We start from the raw sequence: 24,116 nt of genomic DNA on the forward strand, positions 1-24,116 counted from the left end.
GCGAAGTACTTTTTTTTTTTTTTTTTTAGATTGAGGACAGATTAGGAGAGATGGGGAAAGAGTGGGACAAAGAAATTCATAACAGAAGACCTTTATGCGAGACATTTATCTCTCTACTGAAAGCCTAGTGTTCTGGAAAGCTGACAGATTGACAACAATGAAAACCGAAGTCCATCCAACACCTGTATCTCTAAAAAGATCTCTAAAGGCTTCCTTACATAGCTATGCCAGGAAAGTTCAGACTCTGTGCTCATATAACGCAGCCCCACTGCTGAGACCACCAGTAAGACCACCAATCAGTGCCAAGTGTGGTGATTGTTTTTGCAATGCAGACATCTGTCCATTAGAAACGGACAGACTCTGAATTTATTTCAGATAGGCTACAAAAAAGCCACCACATGCAACTTTTGGTTATTACCAACTTGTTAGTACATAGAACCTTTTATTTCTAGACTACTGGGTCAAATGTGGGTCAGGTCACCAAACAACCAACTTCCAAAAAGATACTTTTTAAAATTAGCTATAACTTTAAGAAGTAGCTGTTGTATTTAATGTTCATGTGTAATTCTCTCCCTTCTCACAAGGATAATGGATTTCTTACTTTCAATTCCACAGAAAACCTCACGCAATATTGCTAATCTCCCTTCACCCCAAAGCAACCAAAAAATATTTATGTCCATGGATACATTTAAAAATTAAACTGAAATCTGGTTTACCTTGAGCCATAAGCCGGTCAACTGGTGTTTCAGGGACAAAACAAGCTGATGCTAGCGGGATAGGGGCCTGCAGCTCATCAACACTCCCCATTGACGGTGAGGCAGAAAGGATCTAGGAAGCGATAAAAACAAAGCAATTGATTCACTCTTTGTTAATATTATGGTGTTTATTGTCCAAAGATAGTTAATTTTTCAGGAGCAAAGTGTTTGGGAGGGGATGGGGTAGTGTGTGTTTGTTTTAATAGTCAGTGTTAAAAAATTGGTTCCTGGCCTCGCCTGAAGCTCCACAGTGCCAGTGACACATGCCCAGTGGTCATGACAGATCATTAGTGCACTTCAGCCTTTTCCACAACTGTTTTCAACTATGCAAAACGGAATAAAACCTGCCACAACAGAATTATTTTTGTCATACCTTTTGATTTCATCTCTAGTGAATATAGTTAAATATTCAGATTAATGTGATAACCAGAGTAGCAGTAAGCAAATAGCTCCTCCCTTAGCAACTGCTGTAGACACACACCAGTTGGTTGTGAACATTACACTAGCTGTTTATATTAACACATGTGCATTCAATGGACAGGTTCTTTAAAACACTTAAGCTCTGATCCTGGAAAGTATCATGTAGGTGCTTAACTTCAAGCATGTGAGCAGCCCCACTGAACTGAAAATGGGGCTACTCATGTCCTTAAACATGAGGCCTGAGTAAGTCTTTTTAGGTTCAGGACCTAAGTCTTCTCTTTAAACACTTCATTGTAAAATGTCCTGTCACTGCAAATCCTAATGAAGGAGTACAGGCCTACTGAGGCATATCAGTTTTCTTGACTGGTAGATGTTCAATATACTGGAAGCCTCCCAATCCCATTCTGTTTTTCTTCTGTAAGTCATGATTTTTTTCATCCCCCTTGGAAAAGAATCTGAATCACTGAAGCATTTAGATTTCAGCTTTTCATGCTGCCTGGCCACAGTATGATTGCCATTTTAGCCCATGAAAGAATATGCCCAAATACATTTCTTAGTCTCTAATGTGCCACAAGTACTCCTAGTTCTTTTTTCTCCAGAAGCTGTGACCAGCTGGTACAAGGAGGGTCAGAAGATAGCTTATTCAAAACAGTATGATTTATTTAATCATAGGAACACTGCAAGCAGAGAGAAGGGTCAAAAATATCAAAAGCCTACATGCGTTGTCTTACCTAAACTTAGCCTTTCTTTTCCAGTTTAAATGTGTTCTGCTTAACACAGGCACCACCCCAAGCATTGTGAAAGGGAGAGACAGGTTGTCCCCTACAAATGCTGCCTCTCAAACAGTCTTACCTCTTTCCTCACCCCCCCCGCCCCCCCCCCAGGTGTTGCTCAGGTCCCAGGATATCTTTTAGCTTTTGCCAAGTCCCTTTGTTTAGAAGCTCCTGCCTGAAGTTTTTCCCACTCCCTTCAGGGCCACCTGCCTGCCTGCTGATGAGAACATGGCATGGGTCAACTTACAAAGGAACTACACCTGTACTGTGTGTTGAATACCAGGGATGGGAATTAACTACATCCATTGTCTGCTTTTCCTGCAGTCCTACAGAGCCCCATAGCACTGAGTTAACCATAGGGCTTCTTTATATCTGTCACCCACTGAATATCAAACAAATGGGGATTCCCACAATGTTAATAAAAAAATACAGATATTCTTCACACATTCTTCACAGATGGTTTGATGTTTCTTGGTGTCTCTTGAATTTAAAGAAGTAATGAATAAGCAATGTGGAGCAAGTATCCATTCTACATTCTCCAATGCCCACCAATCTGAAGTCAACTGGAACCAAGCATCTGAGCAGTGAGATAACCTGCCCCTAGGCTTATTTCTGGATGGAGACATTTGGTTACAACCACAGTGACTGTTTGGACTGGAAGGACGGGTTGGACTTGTTATCTGATCGGGGTTTCCTCTGGGTGTTCCATGTCCAGATTTTACCCCTGGCACAAGAGGATTCCCTTCTCTTTCTCTGTAGATAAGAGCAAAAGGCCTCATCCAAAGCCCACCAAAATCAACTGAAAGGTACCCCACTGACTTCAATGGGCTTTGGATCTGTCTAAAAAGGAACCTCTGTCGTTGCCTAGGGTTTGTAGTCAGCCTAGGACTTTGCTGGAGTGAGAAGCTTTAGCTTGTCCAGGTCATCAGATACCACCTTATCAATACAAAGAACAGGAGTACTTGTGGCACCTTAGAGACTAACAAATTTATTAGAGCATAAGCTTTTGTGGACTACAGCCCACTTCTTCGGATGCATACTCTGCATCTAACACGGCTGCTACTCTGACACCTTATCAATAGTTCTCAAACATGAGTCCACCAGACAGTTTTGAGGCACCAAGAATGTGCTTTAAAATAGCTATCTGCTAAAGCCAGATGTGACATCCAGCCACTGAATTAGCTACCAGTTTCAGGGAATCACAAATGCAGTGGCTACAGATATTTTCCATAATACAAGTTGAATTTATTATGATGATTGGGTCTTTTTAGCTTGTTGTACTGGGAAATTGTGGCTCTAGTGAAACATGTGGCTGCAAATAAAGCTATCAGGGATTCTGAAGAAGTTTCTACGAGTGGCTTCTATCTTTTTGTCTGCAGGAACTATACTCTTCGTGGGGAGTACAATTGCTATATTGGCTTTGGGGAGGGTGAAGGAAAAAGTTTCTATTATCTTATAGAATTTCAAAGCTTGCTGACAGAGCCTTTTCCCTTTGTTAGAAGCTTCCCATTCCTCCTTGAAAAAGGAATGAAGTTGAATTAAAACATTTCCTTATGCTTCTCAGCTTCATTGTTACTGTGATCCAAAGTGGAGCTTCCCTTCTTTGGGCGAGATGCTAGAGGTTGTGGAAATCGATGAGCATCAGGACAGCTTTTGGGCTTTATCCACTCTATTTTTTGTTGTTGTTGTCCTTTTGATTACCTTTTGAGCATATGGTAATCCTTTTGATTACCTTTTGAGTATATGGTATTCCCCCCTGAGGACCAACTACTTTTTTTGTCTGTTCTCTCCTTTTAGGTCATAACCCATGCTGGTGGAGGTGTCCTGAGCTTATTCACATCACACATGATGCTCCTCACTCTCCAATATATAACTGGAGACGAAGGGCATGGGATCATCCTAACAGAACTCAGATCTTCCTTTTGCACAGATGGAGAGTCTAAATGGATGTCAGATTCCTTGTCAAGTGGTCTTAACTGACCACTTAAGAATCAGGGTCAGGAGTCTGTCGTTTATCCCTTTAGAGGTGGACCAGACCAGGTTGTTCAGGGGGAACTTTGGGCTCACTCATGAAGAAAAATCCTTGAATGAGCAGAGACCAGTTTGCTGAATCCCAAGCACTCAAGAGGATTGATGTCTCTGTGAAGTAGTTTCTGAGCAAGTGTTTGCTAATTTTGGGAGATCTGAGGGTCTCTTCTCAGTTGGGGTTCACCTCTTAGTCTTAGACTTGCTCAGCTTTGTTGGGAGGGACAGGGGGAGAAAGAAATAAAAGTAAAAGAAAGAAAGCCCCCTAAGAAGTGGATAATTTGAAAGCCTTGCTTGCAACTTCCTCAAAACAACTTCAAAAGTTATGAAGCTAACAGGTAAGACAGGAGTGTTGAATTGCCACGGTTTGCATCACCAGAAGTAGCTAATCTGACACAGGGAGGTTTGGCAATCTCTGCAGGCCCATGGACAGGTCTGAACTGCCTTGGTACATGCAGAAAGAAAGGTGTAGCACAGCTGTCTTGTAATTCAGTAAAGGTCAGGATCCAGAAATAAAATAAACCCGAACTACTAAAAAAAATATCAGAAGATTGATTGACAAAAAAACCCCAGGCCCAAATACAAAGCAGCAGTCACAATGGTCAGCAAAGTGAAGAGATGCCCACTTATGGGCAACTCTGCACTGATTCAGCACTGCACTTTCACTCCGAAAATCTTTTAAATGATTGGCTAAAGCCATAATTCCGTTTCTTTTTAAAGAAACTCTCCAACAGTCATAGAAAAATCTTTAGTAAATAACGTTACATAAACCAGCAAAGGCGTAAGTGTGCCCAGGTGTTGAAAGAATGAGTTCATTACTACATACAGAATAAGCTTAGAGAAGGAATCTCAATTATGGTCATCCAAAATTTCAAGAAACTATTAGTAGCACAGCATATAGTACAGGTAAAACATGTACACTTTACAGTTTCCTTATCCCTACTTTGTGTTGTCAAGCTGCCTGAATCTTACAGCCCAAGAAAAGGAAAACAAGGTCTTAGGTAAGTAAAAATCCATAATAATTTAAACTGGTTATAAAAATGTACCTAGTTAGCTTCTTGCACCAGTGAAGCCTTTGCTGGTAATGGCTTCACAGCAGCATCACAGCAGGATAAAGCTTAAAAACAGAATTTTTCTGCTATCTAAACTGGACACATACAATACAACAACAACATCATTTTCACAGTGTTCTGCTGTTCTAGGAAGGAAAGATCTTATCACCTCTGATGGTGATGAACTTAAGGTAAAAGACATTATATCCAGTAAAAGGATCTTTTTACCACTACCTATGTCCTCTCACCAGAAGTAATTTAACTTTCTTATGGCATAAAAACTAAAGATTTTGAAGATTGGAAAAGACAGGAAAGTAAGGGGTATTTGTGAGTTAGCTAATAAAATGGAAAGCATAAATGTAAACAAAAATTACAAAAGAAATTTGAATTTTTGTCCTTCATCTACCATTACTTACAAATTAAGTTATTTTCTTTACCATGAGTATTATCCCTACCCCCAAAACAACTGGAATTTCCCTAATAGACCTTGAAGAATCAGTTCTAGTGAGAGCTCCATCCCAAGGTTTAAACACCTCACTGTATAAAACTCTGATAGCCATGGATCCAGAGCATAAACACACATTTATAAAATAATGAGAAGGTTCCCTAGGAAAGGATGGTCATCACTGAAAGTTATGGCCACATTTCGGAGATGGCTTTAGTTTCTTCAATCCGTGCCACCTTCTGTAAAAGTTACTGCAAACTGGTCATGCTGACATGATAAGCACTCCTGGACCGGGACTGCGACGTCCTATCTCTTTGTACAACACTGAGCATGTTGGGGCCCCAGTACTGATTGAGATCTTTGGACACCTAATACTATAATATAAAGCTAATAAAATAAAAATAATATAATTGTCACTTGTGTTCAGTGAGACTATTAATTAGCGGGAAAGTTAAAAAGAAACGTCTTATTTAAGAGTACTTTCACCACATCTGACTACTATACTCTATCTGCTGAAAGGAAACACTTTCTAGGAGAAGTAGAAATTACATGTTTCCACTATCCATAAGATAACTGGATAGAAAACTAAAGATGCAGATATGGTATAAAATCAGCAATCCAGAGCGATCCTACAATATATGATCTTGCAACAGGAGGCAGTGTGAACAAATAGATAGGTCAAAGGACTGGACTGGACCCCGGAGACCTGAATTTTATTCAAGCTCTGCTACTGCCCTGCTGTGTGACCTTGAGCAAATTATTTCACCTCTCTGTGCCTCAGTTTCTCCATCTGTAAAATAGGGATAACTATACTTATCTCCTTTGTGAAGCACTTTGAGCTCTATGGATGAAAAATTGCTATATAAGAAATAGGTATTATATTAGTTTTCTCAGCAACAGTCAATTTCTATGATTAATTGGAGTGAAAGCTCTTATGATTTCTACATTAGAAGTAGGTTGAAAGCAGGAGAAGCCAAAAATAACAATAATAATTTACAAAAAGAAGAACAGGAGTACTTGTGGCACCTTAGAGACTAACAAATTTATTAGAGCATAAGCTTTCGTGGACTACAGCCCACTTCTTCGGATGCATATAGAATGGAAAATATATTGAGGAGATATATATACACAGATACAGAGAGCATAAACAGGTGGGAGTTGTCTTACCAACTCTGAGAGGCCAATTAATGCTCAGCCATTCTCAGTCCTTATTCAAACTGGAGTTGAGCCATTACAAACATTGAATCTATCTCCTCTTGTAAGTATTCTCACACTTCTTATCAAACTGTCTGTACTGGGCTAGCTTGATTATCACTTCAAAAGGTTTTTTTTCTCTTAATTAATTGGCCTCTCAGAGTTGGTAAGACAACTCCCACCTGTTTATGCGTATATATATCTCCTCAATATATGTTCCATTCTATATGCATCCGAAGAAGTGGGCTGTAGTCCACGAAAGCTTATGCTCTAATAAATTTGTTAGTCTCTAAGGTGCCACAAGTACTCCTGTTCTTCTTTTTGCGGATACAGACTAACACGGCTGCTACTCTGAAATAATAATTTAATAACACTCTTGTTTAAGACCATTAGGAACCCATTTTTAATGAGGTCTTTGGCATAAGATAGCTTAATGAAAGTAGGAATTGTGTGGCACTCAAAACCATCATTATCCATTAAAAGAAAAAGAACACCATTATGTTTCAGTATGTCAAAAAATAACCCAACAGATCTAGAGATTAACTGAAAAGAGGCAGTAGTTGCCTCCATAAAGAATCTTGAAGTTCAACCAGTTGAGACAAAGAGCAGCTTCAGTTTACGGAGATTAGCACTCTGGCAAAGAATTTGTATTTTTTTTTTTAATTTCTATTACAATATCAAAGAGCAGTTCCTGCTGGAGATTTGGTTTACTAGCTGGCAACTCTGAGTTACTTAGGGTCAGTGAGACTTAATCTGCACTGTACATAAATGCTCCTGCAGTTTCTCACCAATTAAGCCATATAGGCTCTCTCTCAGGTTTGATGGGGAAAGCATGACATCTGTTGGGCTTGGAGTAATCTTCTCTTGATACCTTTAATTAGATAAAGGTCAAATAACATCTGGTTATGGCTGTCCAATGTTTTGATAGATGAAAGGAGATGCGACAAAGTTGGTCTGTCGGTGGTGCTTAGCAATGGTATGGGAAAAAAGCCCTATGTGCAAGCGGCAAACCTTCCCACAGTGGCTACAGGTCCACCCACCAGATGGCAGTTGAAGCATACTCTGCTTCCTGGCTCGCCTGTGGGCCTCAGCTTGGGTGCTCTGCAGTGGCTGCATCAGTCTTAACCTGGTTTCTCCAAACTGAACGATTCTAGGAAGTTTTTTCCACACTTGTCAGTGGGAATGCTGAATTTCTTGAGGCCTTACTTCACCTTGTCACTGTATCAGAGCTTTGGTCTTCCTCTGTGTTGTGGGCAGGTCTTAAGTTGGACATAGAGCACAGCCTTCGGCAGACAATCTTGAGGCATGTACTCCATGTGTCCCAACCAGCAAAGCCTGTGAAAGTCCAGCATAGTTTGCATAGATTTTAGGTTGGTTCTCTCAAGGATCTCGTTATTGGTGATCCGTTTGGTCCCAAGTAACTCCAAGGATTTTTCTAGAACGGTGGAAGTGGAAACTGCTCAATCTCTGCTCCTGCTTGGAGTATGTAACCCAACTTTCACAACCATAAAGAAGGATACTAAGGACACAAGCCTGATAAACAGACACAGGTTGTGCCATGTTTGTCTTTCTTCCACAGGACAGAAGCGACTTCGTCTGTACAAAATGCAAGCTGGTCTCCATGTTGGAAGAGAAGGTTCGAGGGCTGGAGAAACGAGCGTCGACTCTGCGTTGCATAAGGGAAAATGAAGATTTCCTGGACAGACGTCAGGAGATGCTTCTACGGCCACAAGGTTCTGAAGATTCAGAGCAGGCGCAGCAGGGACAGAAGGATTGTGAGGAGGTTTGGCAGCATGTGACCTCCAGAAGGAGAAAGAGGAGCATCCATGCACCAGCAATGGAGATACAGGTGAGCAATCGTTTCCATGTTCTCTCTACAGGTACTAATGCGGAGAGTGGACTAGATGACCCATCTGAGGGAAGGGAGCAGAAGGAGACTCCACCGATTGGAAGGCAAAAGATGCACTGTCCTAGAGATGGGGGTTCCACGACCACCACTCCCAAGAGGAGGAGGAGGGTGGTGGTGGTCGGGGACTCCCTCCTCAGGGGGACTGAGTCATCTATCTGCTGCCCCGACTGGGAAAACAGAGACGTCTGCTGCTTGCCAGGAGCTAGGATACACGATATGACGGAGAGACTGCCGAGACTCATCAAGCCCTCGGATCGCTACCCCTTCCTGCTTCTCCACGTGGGCACCAATGATACTGCCAAGAATGACTTTGAGCAGATCACTGCAGACTATGTGGCTCTGGGAAGAAGGATAAAGGAGTTTGAGGCGCAAGTGGTGTTCTCGTCCATCCTCCCTGTGCAAGGAAAAGGCTGGGGTAGAGACCGTCGAATCGTGGAAGTCAACGAATGGCTACGCAGGTGGTGTCGGAGAGAAGGCTTTGGATTCTTCGACCATGGGATGGTGTTCCAAGAAGGAGTGCTAGGCAGAGACGGGCTCCACCTAACGAAGAGAGGGAAGAGCATCTTCGCCAGCAGGCTGGCTAACCTAGTGAGGAGGGCTTTAAACTAGGTTCACCGGGGGAAGGAGACCAAAGCCCTGAGGTAAGTGGGGAAATGGGATCCTGGGAGGAAGCACAAGCAGGAGAACGCAAGAGGGGAGGACTCCTGTCTCATGCTGAGAAAGAGGGACGATCGAGGAGTTATCTTAAGTGCCTATACACAAATGCAAGAAGCCTGGGAAACAAGCAGGGAGAACTGGAAGTCCTGGCACAGTCAGGGAACTATGATGTGATTGGAATAACAGAGACTTAGTGGGATAACTCACACGACTGGAGTACTGTCATGGATGGATATAAACTGTTCAGGAAGGACAGTCAGGGCAGAAAAGGTGGGGGAGTTGCGTTGTATGTAAGAGAGGAGTATGACTGCTCAGAGCTCCGGTATGAAACTGCAGAAAAACCTGAGAGTCTCTGGATAAAGTTGAGAAGTGGGAGCAACAAGGGTGATGTCGTGGTTGGAGTCTGCTATAGACCACCAGACCAGGGGGATGAGGTGGATGAGGCTTTCTTCTGGCAACTAGCAGAAGTTGCTAGATCGCAGGCCCTGGTTCTCATGGGAGACTTTAATCACCCGGATATCTGCTGGGAGAGCAATACAGCGGTGTACAGGCAATCCAGGAAATTTTTGGAAAGTATAGGGGACAATTTCCTGGTGCAAGAGCTGGAGGAACCAACTAGGGGCAAAGCTTTTCTTGACCTGCAGCTCACAAACAGGGAAGAACTAGTAGGGGAAGCAAAAGTGGATGGGAACCTGGGAGGCAGTGACCATGAGATGGTCAAGTTCAGGATCCTGACACAAGGAAGAAAGGAGAGCAGCAGAATACGGACCCTGGACTTCAGAAAAGCAGACTTTGACTCCCTCAGGGAACAGATGGGCAGGATCCCCTGGGAGAATAACATGAAGGGCAAAGGGGTCCAGGAGAGCTGGCTGTATTTTAAAGAATCCTTATTGAGGTTGCAGGAACAAACCATCCCGATGTGTAGAAAGAATAGTAAATATGGCAGGCGACCAGCTTGGCTAAACAGTGAAATCCTTGCTGATCTTAAACGCAAAAAAGAAGCTTACAAGAAGTGGAAGATTGGACAAATGACCAGGGAGGAGTATAAAAATATTGCTCAGGCTTGCAGGAGTGAAATCAGGAAGGCCAAATCCCACTTGGAGTTGCAGTTAGCAAGAGATGTTAATAGTAACAAGAAGGGTTTCTTCAGGTATGTTGGCAACAAGAAAAAAATCAAGGAACGTGCGGGCCCCTTACTGAATAAGGGAGGCAACCTACTGACCGAGGATGTGGAAAAAGCTAATGTACTCAATGATTTTTTTGCCTCTGTCTTCACGCACAAGGTCAGCTCCCAGATTGCTGCACTGGGCAGTACAGCATGGGGAGAAGGTGACCAACCCTCTGTGGAGAAAGAAGTGGTTCGGGACTATTTAGAAAAACTGGACGTGCACAAGTCCATGGGGCCGGATGCGCTGCATCCGAGGGTGCTAAAGGAGTTGGAGGGTGAGATTGCAGAGCCATTAGCCATTATTTTTGAAAACTCATGGCGATCGGGGGAGGTCCCAGATGACTGGAAAAAGGCTAATGTAGTGCCCATCTTTAAAAAAGGGAAGAAGGAGGATCCGGGGAACTACAGGCCAGTCAGCCTCACCTCAGTCCCTGGAAAAATCATAGAGCAGGTCCTCAAGGAATCAATTATGAAACATTTAGAGGAGAGGAAAGTGATCAGGAACAGTCAGCATGGATTCACGAAGGGGAAGTCGTGCCTGACTAACCTAATTGCCTTCTATGATGAGATAACTGGCTCTGTGGATGAGGGGAAAGCAGTGGATGGGTTATTCCTTAACTTTAGCAAAGCTTTTGATACGGTCTCCCACAGTATTCTTGCCGCCAAGTTAAAGAAGTATGGGCTGGATGAATGGACTGTAAGGTGGATAGAAAGCTGGCTAGATCGTCGGGCTCAATGGGTAGTGATCAATGGCTCCATGTCTAGTTGGCAGCCGGTTTCAAGCGGAGTGCCCCAAGGGTCGGTCCTGGGGCCGGTTTTGTTTAATATCTTTATTAATGATCTGGAGGATGGTGTGGACTGCACTCTCAGCAAGTTTGCAGATGACACTAAACTAGGAGGCGTGGTAGACACACTAGAGGGTAGGGATCGGATACAGAGGGACCTAGACAAATTAGAGGATTGGGCCGAAAAAAACCTGATGAGGTTCCACAAGGACAAGTGCAGAGTCCTGCACTTAGGACGGAAGAATCCCATGCACTGCTACAGACTAGGGACCGAATGGCTAGGCAGCAGTTCTGCAGAAAAGGACCTAGGGGTCACAGTGGACGAGAAGCTGGATATGAGTCAACAGTGTGCCCTTGTTGCCAAGAAGGCTAACGGCATTTTGGGCTGTATAAGTAGGGGCATTGCCAGCAGATCGAGGAACGTGATCGTTCCCCTTTATTCGACATTGGTGAGGCCTCATCTGGAATACTGTGTCCAGTTTTGGGCCCCACACTACAAGAAGGATGTAGAAAAATTGGAAAGAGTCCAGCAGAGGGCAACAAAAATGATTAGGGGTCTGGAGCACATGACTTATGAGGAGAGGCTGAGGGAACTGGGATTGTTTAGTCTCCAGAAGAGAAGAATGAGGGGGGATTTGATAGCAGCCTTCAACTACCTGAAGGGGGGTTCCAAAGAGGATGGAGCTCGGCTGTTCTCAGTGGTGGCAGACGACAGAACAAGGAGCAATGGTCTCAAGTTGCAGTGGGGGAGGTCCAGGTTGGATATCAGGAAAAACTATTTCACTAGGAGGGTGGTGAAACACTGGAATGCGTTACCTAGGGAGGTGGTGGAGTCTCCTTCCTTGGAGGTTTTTAAGGCCCGGCTTGACAAAGCCCTGGCTGGGATGATTTAGCTGGGAAATGGTCCTGCTTTGAGCAGGGGGTTGGACTAGATGACCTCTTGAGGTCCCTTCCAACTCTGATATTCTATGATTCTATGATTCTATGACACCTTTGTGTTCAGGGTTAGCAACCTGTTGTTCCAAATACATGAGGTAAGTTTGCCAAAGGTAACAGAAACTTTGCCGATTCTAGCATCAAGTCCCCTATCCAGGTTAAGTGAGCTGGTAAGAATTGAGCTGAGATGGCAGAAGTGATCCATGTTGTCCTGAGTCTCATTATTGACATAGATTTTAGATAGAATGTCGGTACTTCATGACATGACAACTGTTTTTTTGATACTGATTACCACGCCAAACTTGGTGCATGCATCAGAAAACTTGTTCATCATGACCTGCAGTTCATCGGGTGAATTACAGACGAATACAGTGTCATCTGCAAAAAGATGATCCCGAATAGTAAGTTGGGTGCCATGCCTTCTATGCTAGAATCATCTGATGTTAAACAAGCTGCCTTACATCCTCAATTCAATTGGTATGCCAGATTGATCATTTCCAAAGGCATACTTAAGAAGAATAGAGAAGAAGATACCAAAGCCAGTGGGTGCTAAGACGCAGCCTTGCTTCGTACCAGTATCAATACTAAACTTGGATGATGTTTCATTTCCATACTGGATGATTACCTTCATTCCCTCTGGGAACTCCTTGAATAGGGAGAGTACCTTTTGCAGATAGCCAATTTTCAACAGGATCTTATTGATGTCATTCCTGCTAACTGTGTCAAAGGCCTTTTGTTGGTCATCAAATGCTAGATAGAGAGGTGCCTGTCCACAGCTTTTCTCTTGCAACAAGTGCAATGTGAAGGACATGTCAGTCGTGGAGCATCCAGCTCTGAACTCACACTGGCTCTCAGGGTAGACTCTCTCAGCAAGGACTTGGAGTCTTTTCAACAGGACTCTTCCAAGCTTGATGACCACTCTGAGCAAAGATTTCCCTTGATAGTTGTTGCAGGCTGCCCTATCCCCTTTATTTTTATATAGAGTAATTATCTTTACATCTTTCAGATCCTGGGGTATATGGCTTTCTTCCCAACAGGCGCGGAGAAGTACATAGATGTCACTCGCAAGCTCCTCACCCCTGCCTTTAGGGGCTCTGGAGGTATCTGGTCATTGCCTGCTGCTTTCCTAGGCACAATCTCTTTGATAGTCTTCTCTAGATCTTCAAGAGTTAGTGTTTGGTCCAGCTCCTACATCATTGGAAGCTGGGGAATGGCAGCTAAGGCAGTATCACACATAATGGCATCCTTTGAATAGAGTGCTTTGTAATGCTCAATCCATCAGTCAAGTTGTTTTTGCCTGTCAGTCAATATGGTATCATCTTTCACTTTCAGGTTTGAGGTCTTTTTACAAGGTGGACCAAGTGCCTCTTTAATTCTGTTATCGGTACCACGAACGTCCCCTCTTTCAAAACAGACCTGAATCTTTTTGGACAGGTCTTGCCAATATTTTTGGGCACATTTTTTTGGCGGCTGTCTGAAATGCAGCCTTGGCTGGAAGTTCTAGATAATAAGGTATCTATGTTCCTCATACAGCTAGTTTCACCTCAAGTGCTCAGGTTATAACAATACAGTGACCTCAAGGTACATACCATTAAAGGGTTTCTATTGCATTAATTTTTTATCATTTTAAGTTTTACTAAACTTAAAATGTTTGTGCAATATCTCAAAGCCTTCTGGGGAGTCATGACTAACATTTGGGAAACTCTGAGTAGACATGATATATAAAACTTACGCCAGGTAATATATGAACGTTGTACAATATTTTTTTCCTTTTCAGAGATCCTATGACTCCCTTCTTTGAGCCCTGAGGATCCATTTAAATTTTCTCTTGCTTTACATTTAATATCTTGACGGATAATGTATGCTTGTAGTCTTGTATTGCAGCTATCATTCTTCTAGCCAGAAAGAGATTTGCTAACGTCCTATGTCTTGAAAATATTGCTTGTGGAATTTTCATATATTCAAAAAACATTTTGGGGCCCAAAAGATGTTGTGACTTCGTACCTGCAAACAATGATAGTCTGACCCATTGTCATGATCTTGTGACATTATGCTGATGTATAACCATTAAGCATTAGTTTGGACAAAGTAAAAAGTAGCTAGAAACAACTTCATTTGGATTTACTCAATAGAACAAATTAGAACACAATTTTTAGGAAATTTCATCAGATTTAGAGGCTCTAGAAAGAACGGTTACTTACCTTCTGTAACTGTTGTTCTTCGAGATGTGTTGTTCACATCCATTACACATTAGGTGTACGCGCGCCGCGTGCACGGACGTCAGAAACTTTTTCCCTTAGCGGCTCCCGTCGGGCCGGCAGAGCGGCGCCCCGCTCCAGGGTATATATATCCCTGCCGACCCGACCCCTCCGGTTCCTTCTTGCCGGAGACTCCGACAGAGGGGAAGGAGGGTGGGAAGTGTAATGGACGTGAACAACACATCTCGAAGAACAACAGTTACAGAAGGTAAGTAACCGTTCTTTCTTCTTCGAGTGATTGTTCACGTCCATTACACATTAGGTGATTCCCAAGCTTACCATTGGAGGTGGGTAGGAGTCAAGGTACAACTGACTGTAGCACAGCCCGTCCGACCATCGCGTCCTCTCTGGTCTGATGATGGATCGCGTAGTGGGCTGTGAACGTATGCACGGACGACCAGGTGGCCGCCTTACAGATCTCCTGGATAGGGACCTGCGCCAAGAAGGCCGTTGAGGACGCTTGGACCCTAGTCGAGTGGGCCCGGATCTCTGGGGCCGGAACATTGGCGAGCTCATAACACGTGCGTATACAATGCACAATCCATGCCGACAAGCGCTGTGTCGAGATAGGCAAGCCTTTCATACGTTCCGCAATGGCAATGAACAGCTGAGGTGTTCTGCGGAATGACCTGGTCCGTTCCAGGTAGAATGCCAATGCCCTTCGAACATCAAGGGTATGCAGGCTGCGGTGATGAGGGTCCGTATGGGGTTTAGGGAAGAACACCGGTAGACAAATGTCCTGTCCCATGTGAAACTGCGATACTACTTTTGGAAGGAATTTGGGGTGCGGCCTCAGCTGCACCTTATCCTTATGAAAAACTGTATAAGGGGGTTCTGAAGTGAGGGCCCTCAATTCCGATACCCTCCTGGCCGATGTGATGGCCACGAGAAACGCCACCTTCCATGAGAGGTGCATGAGGGAACAAGTGGCTAGGGGTTCAAAGGGGGGTCCCATGAGCTTTGTTAGGACTAGGTTCAGACTCCACGCAGGGACAGGCGGGCGCGAGTAGGGAAACACCCTCTCCAGCCCCTTGAGGAATCAGGCCACTGTGGGGTTGGAGAACACGGACACTCCCAACTCTCCCAGATGGAAAGCCGAAATGGCGGCTAAATGCATTCTAATCGAGGCGGGCGCAAGCCCTTGATGCTTGAGGTGCAGTAAGTAGTCCAGGATCGACAGAACTGAGGCCTGCAAGGGCTGTATGTGCTGAGGCTCGCACCAGTGGGAGAACCTTTTCCATTTGGCCAGGTAGGTCGCTCTTGTAGAGGGCTTCCTACTACTAAGGAGGATTTGTTGAACCTGGTGAGAGCACCTGTGTTCTGCATCGTTCAGCCAGAGAGATACCACGCCGTGAGATGTAGCGAAGACAGGTTCAGGTGGAGCAGGCGACCCTTGTCTTGTGTGACTAGGTCGCGATGGAGGGGGAGGGTGATCGGGTCGGCTATGGACAATTCCAGCATGGTCGTGAACCAATGCTGGCGTGACCAGGCCGGGGCGATGAGTATAACTGTCGCCCTGTCCCTGTGGGTCTTGAGGAGGACCTTGTGTATGAGCGGGAACGTAGGGAAGGCATACCTCAGGCTCCCTTCCCATGGGATCGTGAAGGCATCTGCTAATGATCCCGGGCTGAGGTTCTGGAATGAGCAGAACTGAGGGCATTGACTGTTGTCCTTGGTGGCGAACAGATCCACCCGGGGAAAGCCCCATCTCCGGAAGATTGAATGCAGGACGTCTCGCCTCAACGTCCATTCGTGCATTCGGTAGGATCGGCTGAGGCGATCCGCTAAGCCGTTTTGGATCCCCGGAAGATACGTTGCGATGAGGTGGATCGCATGGGCTATACAAAAGTCCCATAATTGGAGTGCCTCGCGACAGAGGGGAGAAGACCGGGACCCGCCCTGCTTGTTTATATAGAACATGGCGGTAGTGTTGTCCGTCAGGACTGCCATGCTGTGACCTTCTAAGGTGGCGTGGAAGGTCTGACAGGCGAGGCGAACCGCTCTTAGCTCCTTTAGATTGATGTGAAGCAGTTTGTCTTCTCTGGACGACAGCCCTTGGGTCCACAGTTCCCCCAGATGCGCCCCCCAACCCAGGTCCGATGCATCCGTTACTAACGTCAGAGTGGGCTGTGGGGCAGCGAAGGGGATCCCTTCGCAGACCTACTGTTGATCGAGCCACCAGCGGAGCGAGCCCAACACCTGATCTGGGATCGTCACCACTCGATCCAATGGGTCTCTGTTGGGGCGGTACGTTTGGGCAAACCACAACTGCAAAGGCCGGAGCCTTAGGCGGGCATGTCTGACCACATGTGTGCAAGCTGCCATGTGTCCCAGGAGCTGCATGCAACACCTTGCCGTTGTCGTGGGGAATTTTTGGACTGAGCTTACGGCCCTCTGAATCGTCAGGAACCGTGACTCTGGGAGGCTTGCCCGCGTGGTTACCGAGTCCAGGGTCGCACCTATGAAGTCCAGTCTCTGTGTGGGGACTAACGTGGACTTGGGCACATTGACCCATAGGCCGAGTCTGTCGAACATCTGCAAGGCCAGCGTCACATGAGATCGGACCTCGGCCTCCGACCTGCCCGCGAGAAGCCAGTCGTCCAAGTACAGGAACACACGCATCCTTCTCTTCCGAAGGAAGGCTGCTACCACGGACATGCATTTCGTGAATACTCGTGGTGCTGATGCCAGGCCAAAAGGCAGGACCGTAAATTGGAAATGGCGCTGGTTGATAATGAAGCGCAGGAACCGCCTGTGGGACGGATTGATAGCGATGTGAAAGTAGGCATCTTTCATATCGAGGGCAGCGTACCAATCCCCCGGATCCAGGGATGGGATAATAGTTCCAAGGGAGACCATACGGAAGCGCGCTCTGATCAGAAACTTGTTTAGGTCGCGCAGGTCCAAGATAGGACGGAGGCCCCCTTTTCCCTTGGGAATCAGGAAGTATCTGGAGTAGAATCCTTTTCCCCTTAGGTCCGGTGGGACCTCTTCCACTGCTCCTGCTGCGAGAAGGGTCTGTACCTCCTGCATGAGAAGTTGCTCGTGAGAGGGGTCCCTGAAGAGGGACAGGGAAGGGGGATGGCAGGGAGGGGGCGAGGAAAACTGGAGGGTATAGCCCGCCTTCACTGTGCGCAGGACCCAGCGGTCCGATGTTATGCGCAACCATGCCCGGTAGAAATGGGACAGGCGGTCCTTGAAACTTGGAGGAGGATCCGGTATGGAATGTGGTACGCTGTCCTCGGGCGTAGCTTCAAAAGCCTGGTTTGTTCCCTGGCTGCGGCTTGCCCTGGCCGTGACCTTGGCCCTGGTTAGGCGTATTGTTACGTCTCCGCCTGTTATCCCTGCCACGACGGCGGTACGGTTCGTGCCGAGGGCGAGGGTGGTACTGCCTCTGTGGTGGCTGAGGTTTAAAGGGCTTGCGCTGTGTCACCGGGGTATGCATACCCAACGACTTAAGGGTTGCTCGCGAGTCCTTAAGGCTATGTAGCCTGGCGTCCGTTTGGTCAGAGAACAAGCCCGAACCTTCAAACGGGAGGTCCTGCAGTGTGGTCTGCACCTCTGGCGGAAGGCCTGAAGCCTGTAACCATGCCGAACGCCTCATCACTACCCCGACGCGATAGTTCTAGCCGCTGCGTCGGCTGAGTGGAGGGAGGCCTGCAAAGAGGTCTTGGCCACCGCCATCCCCTCGTCCACCAGGGCCGTGAACTCAGGATGCGCGTCAGGTGGTAGGGAGTCCTTAAACTTGGAGACTGATGCCCAAGAGTTAAAATTGTGTCTATTTAGAATCGCTTGCTGATTAGCGATCCTCAGCTGAAGGCCCCCAGATGAATAGACTTTCCTCCTGAACAAGTCTAATCGCTTAGCTTCCTTGCCCTTGGGCGCAGGAGCTTGCTGGCCATGACACTCTCGCTCGTTGACCGCCGAACAAGGAGACGGGTGTAAAAAGAGGAAGTCAAATCCTCTAGATGGGGCGAAGTATTTCCTCTCCACGCCTCTTGCAGTTGGTGCACTGGAGGCCGGCGTTTGCCACACCGTCTTATAGTTGGACTGGACTGTCCGTATAATCGGGAGAGCGACTCTGGAGGGCCCCTCCAGGCTCAGGATATCGACCATGGGGTCCTCCTGTTCTACCGTCTCCTCCGCTTGCAAGCCCAGATTGAGGGCTACCCGACGAAGCAGGTCTTGGTGCGCCCGATGGTCAATCGGGGGAGGACCAGACACCGTCGTGCCCGCTACTGCCTCGTCCGGCGAGGAGGAAGAGGTCGGGGCCTTCTGCCCATCCTCCTCTTCCTGCAACCCGGCATCGACCGGTTGCTCCTCTGGGGCCTGACCTACAGTATGGGACTGGGACGGTACCGTGCTCGGTGCCGAGTCCACTCCCTCCCGCTCCTGCGGTCTAGAGACCGTTGCCTCCTTATGCGATGGCGGGCGGTACCGCGGGGAGCGGGATCGGTACCCTGAGGGCCCGGATCTCGAGGTCCTAGATGGGGGCCCTTGCTGGTGATAGGCCCAGGGTGTCCAGAATGGCCATTGGCTCGGTTGGCCCCACTGGGGATGGCCACAGGCTTCGTAGTCCCTGCTAGCCTGCGCCCTATGGGCATACCCGCCGTACCGTCCCGAGTCAGTCTCCGAGACCACGGACGGTGACCTGGAAGGCCACGGCGGAGCCGTAGGACGGTGCCGGTCCGGGTTTGGGGAGTAGCGCCTCCGCGACCAGGACCTGGAGCAGCGTCTCGCCGACCTGGACCTGGATCGGTACCGGTGATCGCGGGACCGGGAACAACTTCGGCTGGTCGGCCTCGGGTAAGAGGAGGTTACTCACCCTGTGCAGTAACTGATGTTCTTCGAGATGAGTGTCCCTGTGGGTGCTCCACTCCAGGTGTTGGTGCGTCCCTGCGCCTTCACTCGGAGACTTTTCGTAGCAGTACTCGTACTGGCCACACATGCGCAGAGGCTGCCCCCCGCAGTGAGTCTAGGATAATAGTGCGCATGCGTGGCCAATCTCCTCAGTTCCTTCTCTACAACGGAGGCTACCCCAACTCCGAAGTAGACGGGAGGAGGGTGGGTAGTGGAGCACCCACAGGGACACTCATCTCGAAGAACGTCAGTTACTGCACAGGGTGAGTAACCTCCTCTTCTTCTTCGAGAGATGTCCCTGTGGGTGCTCCACTCCAGGTGACTTAAAAGCCGTGTATCTTAAGGAGGTAGGGACTTCGGATCTGATAGGAACGCCGTTGATAGTACAGCCCTGCCCAAACGTATATCAGATAGAGGGCCTTGAGTAAGGGCATAGTGTTTAACAAATGTGTGCTCAGAGGACCAGGTAGCTGCTTTACAGATATCAGCCAGGGGAACTTTGCGTAAGAATGCTACAGAGGCAGCCATAGATCTAGTGGAGTGTGTTCTGATGCCGTCTGGAGGTGTAACTTTCTTCATCTGATAGCACAACCGGATGCACTGAGAAATCCAGTTCGAAAGTCTCTGGGTAGAAATAGGTGTACCTCTGGAACGCTCCGCGATGGAAACAAAAAGTCTGGAAGAATTTCTAAAAGGTTTGGTTCTATCCAAATAGAAGGACAAGGCCCTGCGTACATCTCGTGTATGCATTGAGGCTTCGAACGAGTTCGCATGTGGCTTCGGGAAAAAGGTTGGTAAGTGAATCGGCTCATTAATGTGGAACGAGGAGTGTACTTTAGGAAGAAAATTGGGGTGTAACCTGAGGGTAACCTTGTCTTTGAAAAATATCGCATATGGTGGGTCTGCCATAAGAGCTGCTATTTCTCCTGCCCGCCTGGCGGAGGTAATTGCCACTAAAAATGCTGTTTTCATCGAAAGGTGTAAAAGGGAACACGTGGCTAGGGGTTCAAATGGTTGTTGGGTTAGGCAAGAGAGAACTAGATGAAGGTCCCACGGGGTGGTGGGTGGTTTTATGTCTGGGTATAGGGTTTGGAGTCCCTTGAGGAAGCGCTTGGTGATAGGATGAGCAAATACGGAAGTACCATCAATTTTGTCATGAAAAGTTGTAATAGCAGCTAAATGGACCCTGATGGAACTGGAAGAAAGGCCGGATTGCTTAAGGTCCAATAGGTAGTCAAGTATGAGCGGAAGAGGTGCTGATGTGGGACTAAGTTGTTTAGTTGAACACCAGTGTGTGAATCGTTTCCACTTACATAGATAGGTGGTGCGAGTAGATTGTGTTCTGCTATGCAGGAGCACTCTTTGAACTTGTTCAGAACAATCTAGTTCATTTTGGGAGAACCATGTAGGAACCATGCTTTGAGGTGGAGCATGGATAAGTTGGGGTGGAGAAAACGGTCGTGTTGTTGTGATAGGAGGTTCGGAATGAGAGGCAAGGGGATTGGTGGTCGAATGGACATTTTGGTGAGAAACGGAAACCAGGGCTGTCTGGGCCATGATGGGGCAATTAGGATCACTTTGGCTCCATCTGTTCGTATTTTTATCAGGACCCTGTTCAGAACCGGTATTGGGGGAAACGCATACAGTAAGTTTTGGTGCCATGGGATCATGAATGCATCTCCCAGGGAATGTTTGCCTAGCCCTGCTCTGGAGCAAAAATTGGGACATTTCTTGTTTTTTGCAGTTGCAAAGAGGTCTATTGCTGGGTAGCCCCAAATGCGGAATATGTCGCGAATGATGTGCTCGTTTAATTCCCATTCGTGATCCCACGGGAAACGTCTGCTTAGTTCGTCCGCTGTGGTATTCATCACTCCAGGAAGGTAGGCCGCTGATACCCGAATGTTGTTCGCAATGCACCAGTTCCAGAGTTTCATAGCCTCTGTGCACAGAGACTGGGATCGAGCTCCCCCCTGCCTGTTCACGTAGAACATGCATGCAATATTGTCTGTCATTATGCGTACGTGTTGGTTCTTGATTAGTGGTAGGAATTGACGGAACGCATTGCGAATGGCTCGAAGTTCTAGGACATTTATATAGAGAGAGGTCTCGGTTGAAGACCAAAGCCCCTGGGCTGTGTGGTGAGACATGTGTGCACCCCATCCTGTCAGAGATGCATCGGTCGTCAGTATGAGGGATGGAGCCTGCTGAAGAAAGGGGACTCCAGAGCAGAGGTTGGAGTGAATTGTCCACCACTGTAGAGAATCTTTGACTCGGGCAGGTATGGAGAGAGTCTTGTTTAGAGGGTGCACATTCGGTCTGTACACCGTGGCCAACCACGCTTGGAAGCTCCTCTTATATAGACGTGCATTTTGAACGACAGAGGTGCACGAGGCCATGTGACCTAGTATTTGTAGGCAGTCCCGGACAGTCACCTGGGGACTGTTGCAAATCCTTGTGGCTAGTAGACTTATAGAATTGAAGCGGGCTGGTGGGAGAGATGCCAACCCCGTCCGGGAGTCGAGGTATGCCCCTATGAACTCCAGATGTTGGGTGGGGTATAATGTGGATTTGTTTTTGTTTACTTGCAGGCCTAAAGATAGGAAACAATCGATGGTAAGCCGTATGGATCGGAGAGCTTCGTCGAACGTTGAAGCTTTGAGGAGGCAATCGTCTAGGTAAGGAAATATTACGACCCCTTGTTTTCTGAGGTAGGCTGTAACTACGGCTAGGATCTTGGAAAAAACACGGGGGGCTGTGGACAGTCCGAAAGGGAGAACCCTGTATTGGAAATGTGTGGAGCCGAGAGTAAAGCGTAGGAATCATCTGTGGGATGGGTGTATAGTCACATGAAAATAGGCATCCTGTAGGTCGAGGGCTGAAAACCAGTCGCCCTGCTCCAGCGCTGGGATTATAGTGGTGAGAGTGACCATCTTGAACTTTTGCTTTTTGACAAATTTGTTGAGCCGCCTGAGGTCGAGGATTGGTCGCCATCCCCCATTTTTCTTCTCTGTTAAGAAATAATGGGAGTAAAAACCCTTCCCTCTGTGTCGTTCTGGCACAGTTTCTACTGCTCCCAGTTGAAGGAGATGCTGCACTTCTTGGAAGAGTAGTTGCTCGTGAGATGGGTCCCTGAAGAGGGACGGGGAGGGTGGGTGGGTGGTTGGAGGGAGGGAGGGAGAGGAAGGGGATGGCGTATCCAATTGTAACTACCTCTATGACCCATTTGTCAGATGTAATTTTCTGCCATTGATGAGAGAATGGTCGTAGGCGGTGTCCAAAGATAGGTCTGCCGGCTGAAGTGGGAACGCTGTTTTCTAAACCCTCGACCAATGCTTCAAATCTGCCTATTAGTTGGAGGGGGTTGCAGTGCCCCTGTAGAATTAGGACGACGACGCTGGAATCTTGGTCTTTGGCGTCGTCGTTGCTGCTGTTGTTCCTGTGGTCTATAGGAGTGTTGTGAAAATGTGGGGTAGTGTGGTTGGTGATAAGGTTGATATCTATATTGTCGTCTTCTGGTTGCAGGTGGCTGGAGGCCTAGGGACCGGAGGGTTGCTCTTGCGTCCTTCATCGAATGCAGCATGTCGTTTGTGGTGGAGGCAAAAAGTTTTTCCCCATTGAAGGGAAGATCTTCAATGGTGTTCTGGACCTCTCGAGGGAAGAAGGAGGAAGAGAGCCATGAACCTCGTCGCATGACCACTGCTGTGGCGGTCGACCTTGCTGCAGTGTTAGCTACATCGAGGGCTGCTTGGAGAGCGGTGCGTGATATCATTTGTCCCTCGGAAACCAGAGCTGTGAATTGTTTCTTCTGTTCTGGGATGTGATCAATAAAATCCATGAATTTATTATAGTTTTTGTGGTCATATTTTGCAAGGACTGCGGTATAATTAGCTATGCGAAATTGTAGCGTCGAGGATGCATATACTTTACGGCCGAAGAGGTCCAAGCGTTTACTGTCCTTGTTGGCTGGGGTGGAGCGGGCGTACTGTTGTTTGGCCCTCTGGTTTGCTGCGTCCACTACCAATGAGTTTGGCGCTGGATGGGTAAAAAGGAATTCAGAGCCCTTTGAAGGAATGAAGTACTTCCTGTCCGCTTGTTTACAGGTAGGTAGGCTAGTGGCTGGATTCTGCCAGATGGATTTAGCGGGTTCTAAAAGGGCTATGTTGATTGGTAATGCCACTCTAGAGGAAGAAGAGGGCTGCAAAATGTCTGTTAGTTCATGCCGTTGTTCAGTGACTTCCTCTAAGTTAATTTTCAAGTCACCTGCAGCTCTTTTAAAGAGGTCTTGGAATTTGGCATAGTCATCCGACGGGGTTGGAGGAAGGGGAAGTAAGGCTTCCTCAGGCGTTATGTCGGACTCTGCTGGAATAGGAGCAGGACTCAGTTGCTCCTGGGAGTGTGACGGTGCTGCCTGGTATCTTATGTCACTGGCAGGTCTGTCACTAGGCAGTGCTAAACCGGTGTTGCGCCTGGTCGAAGTGCCGTAGCGCATGTGTTCTCGGGGGTACGATGCCCATGGTGCCCAACATTGCCAAGGTGGTGGGTAGGGCATAGGTGTTGCCATCCAAGGGTTCACTCCCCATGGGGCAGGATACTGAGGACAGGCTGAGGTAGTTTTTTTGTAACCCCTGTTGATCTGGGTCTGGGAGTCTTGAGAAGGAGAAAAAACTGCCTGTGGATCAGTTTCCTCCTCACTGGAGGAAGGTTGTTCTGATCCTGAGTCCAGCATTGGAGAAAAACAGGCATTTATCAGGGGAGACTGCAGAATAGGTGAGACCAATAGATCTGCTGTCTGGGTGAATTGAAAAGGTGAGGCTCCTGCATGAGGTGAAAGCTGCGGAGGAGGAAGTTGCCCTGAGGGAACATTCCTCTGAGCAGGGGT

General features: G+C 47.2%; 1 protein-coding gene across 4 annotated transcripts in view; it reads right to left on the minus strand.

Moving 5' to 3' along the window:
- The window catches only part of RTTN (rotatin), a 180,885-nt gene that overhangs the window by 52,413 nt on the left and 104,356 nt on the right, over window positions 1–24,116 (minus strand). For all 4 annotated transcript variants that reach the window (XM_054020287.1, XM_054020284.1, XM_054020283.1 and 1 more), the window contains one exon: window positions 717–828. In XM_054020287.1, the coding sequence (XP_053876262.1) occupies window positions 717–828 (112 nt within the window). The remainder of the gene's footprint in view (window positions 1–716; window positions 829–24,116) is intronic.

This window comes from Malaclemys terrapin, chromosome 2 (genome assembly GCF_027887155.1).
Source record: "Malaclemys terrapin pileata isolate rMalTer1 chromosome 2, rMalTer1.hap1, whole genome shotgun sequence".
NCBI lineage: Eukaryota > Metazoa > Chordata > Testudines > Emydidae > Malaclemys > Malaclemys terrapin.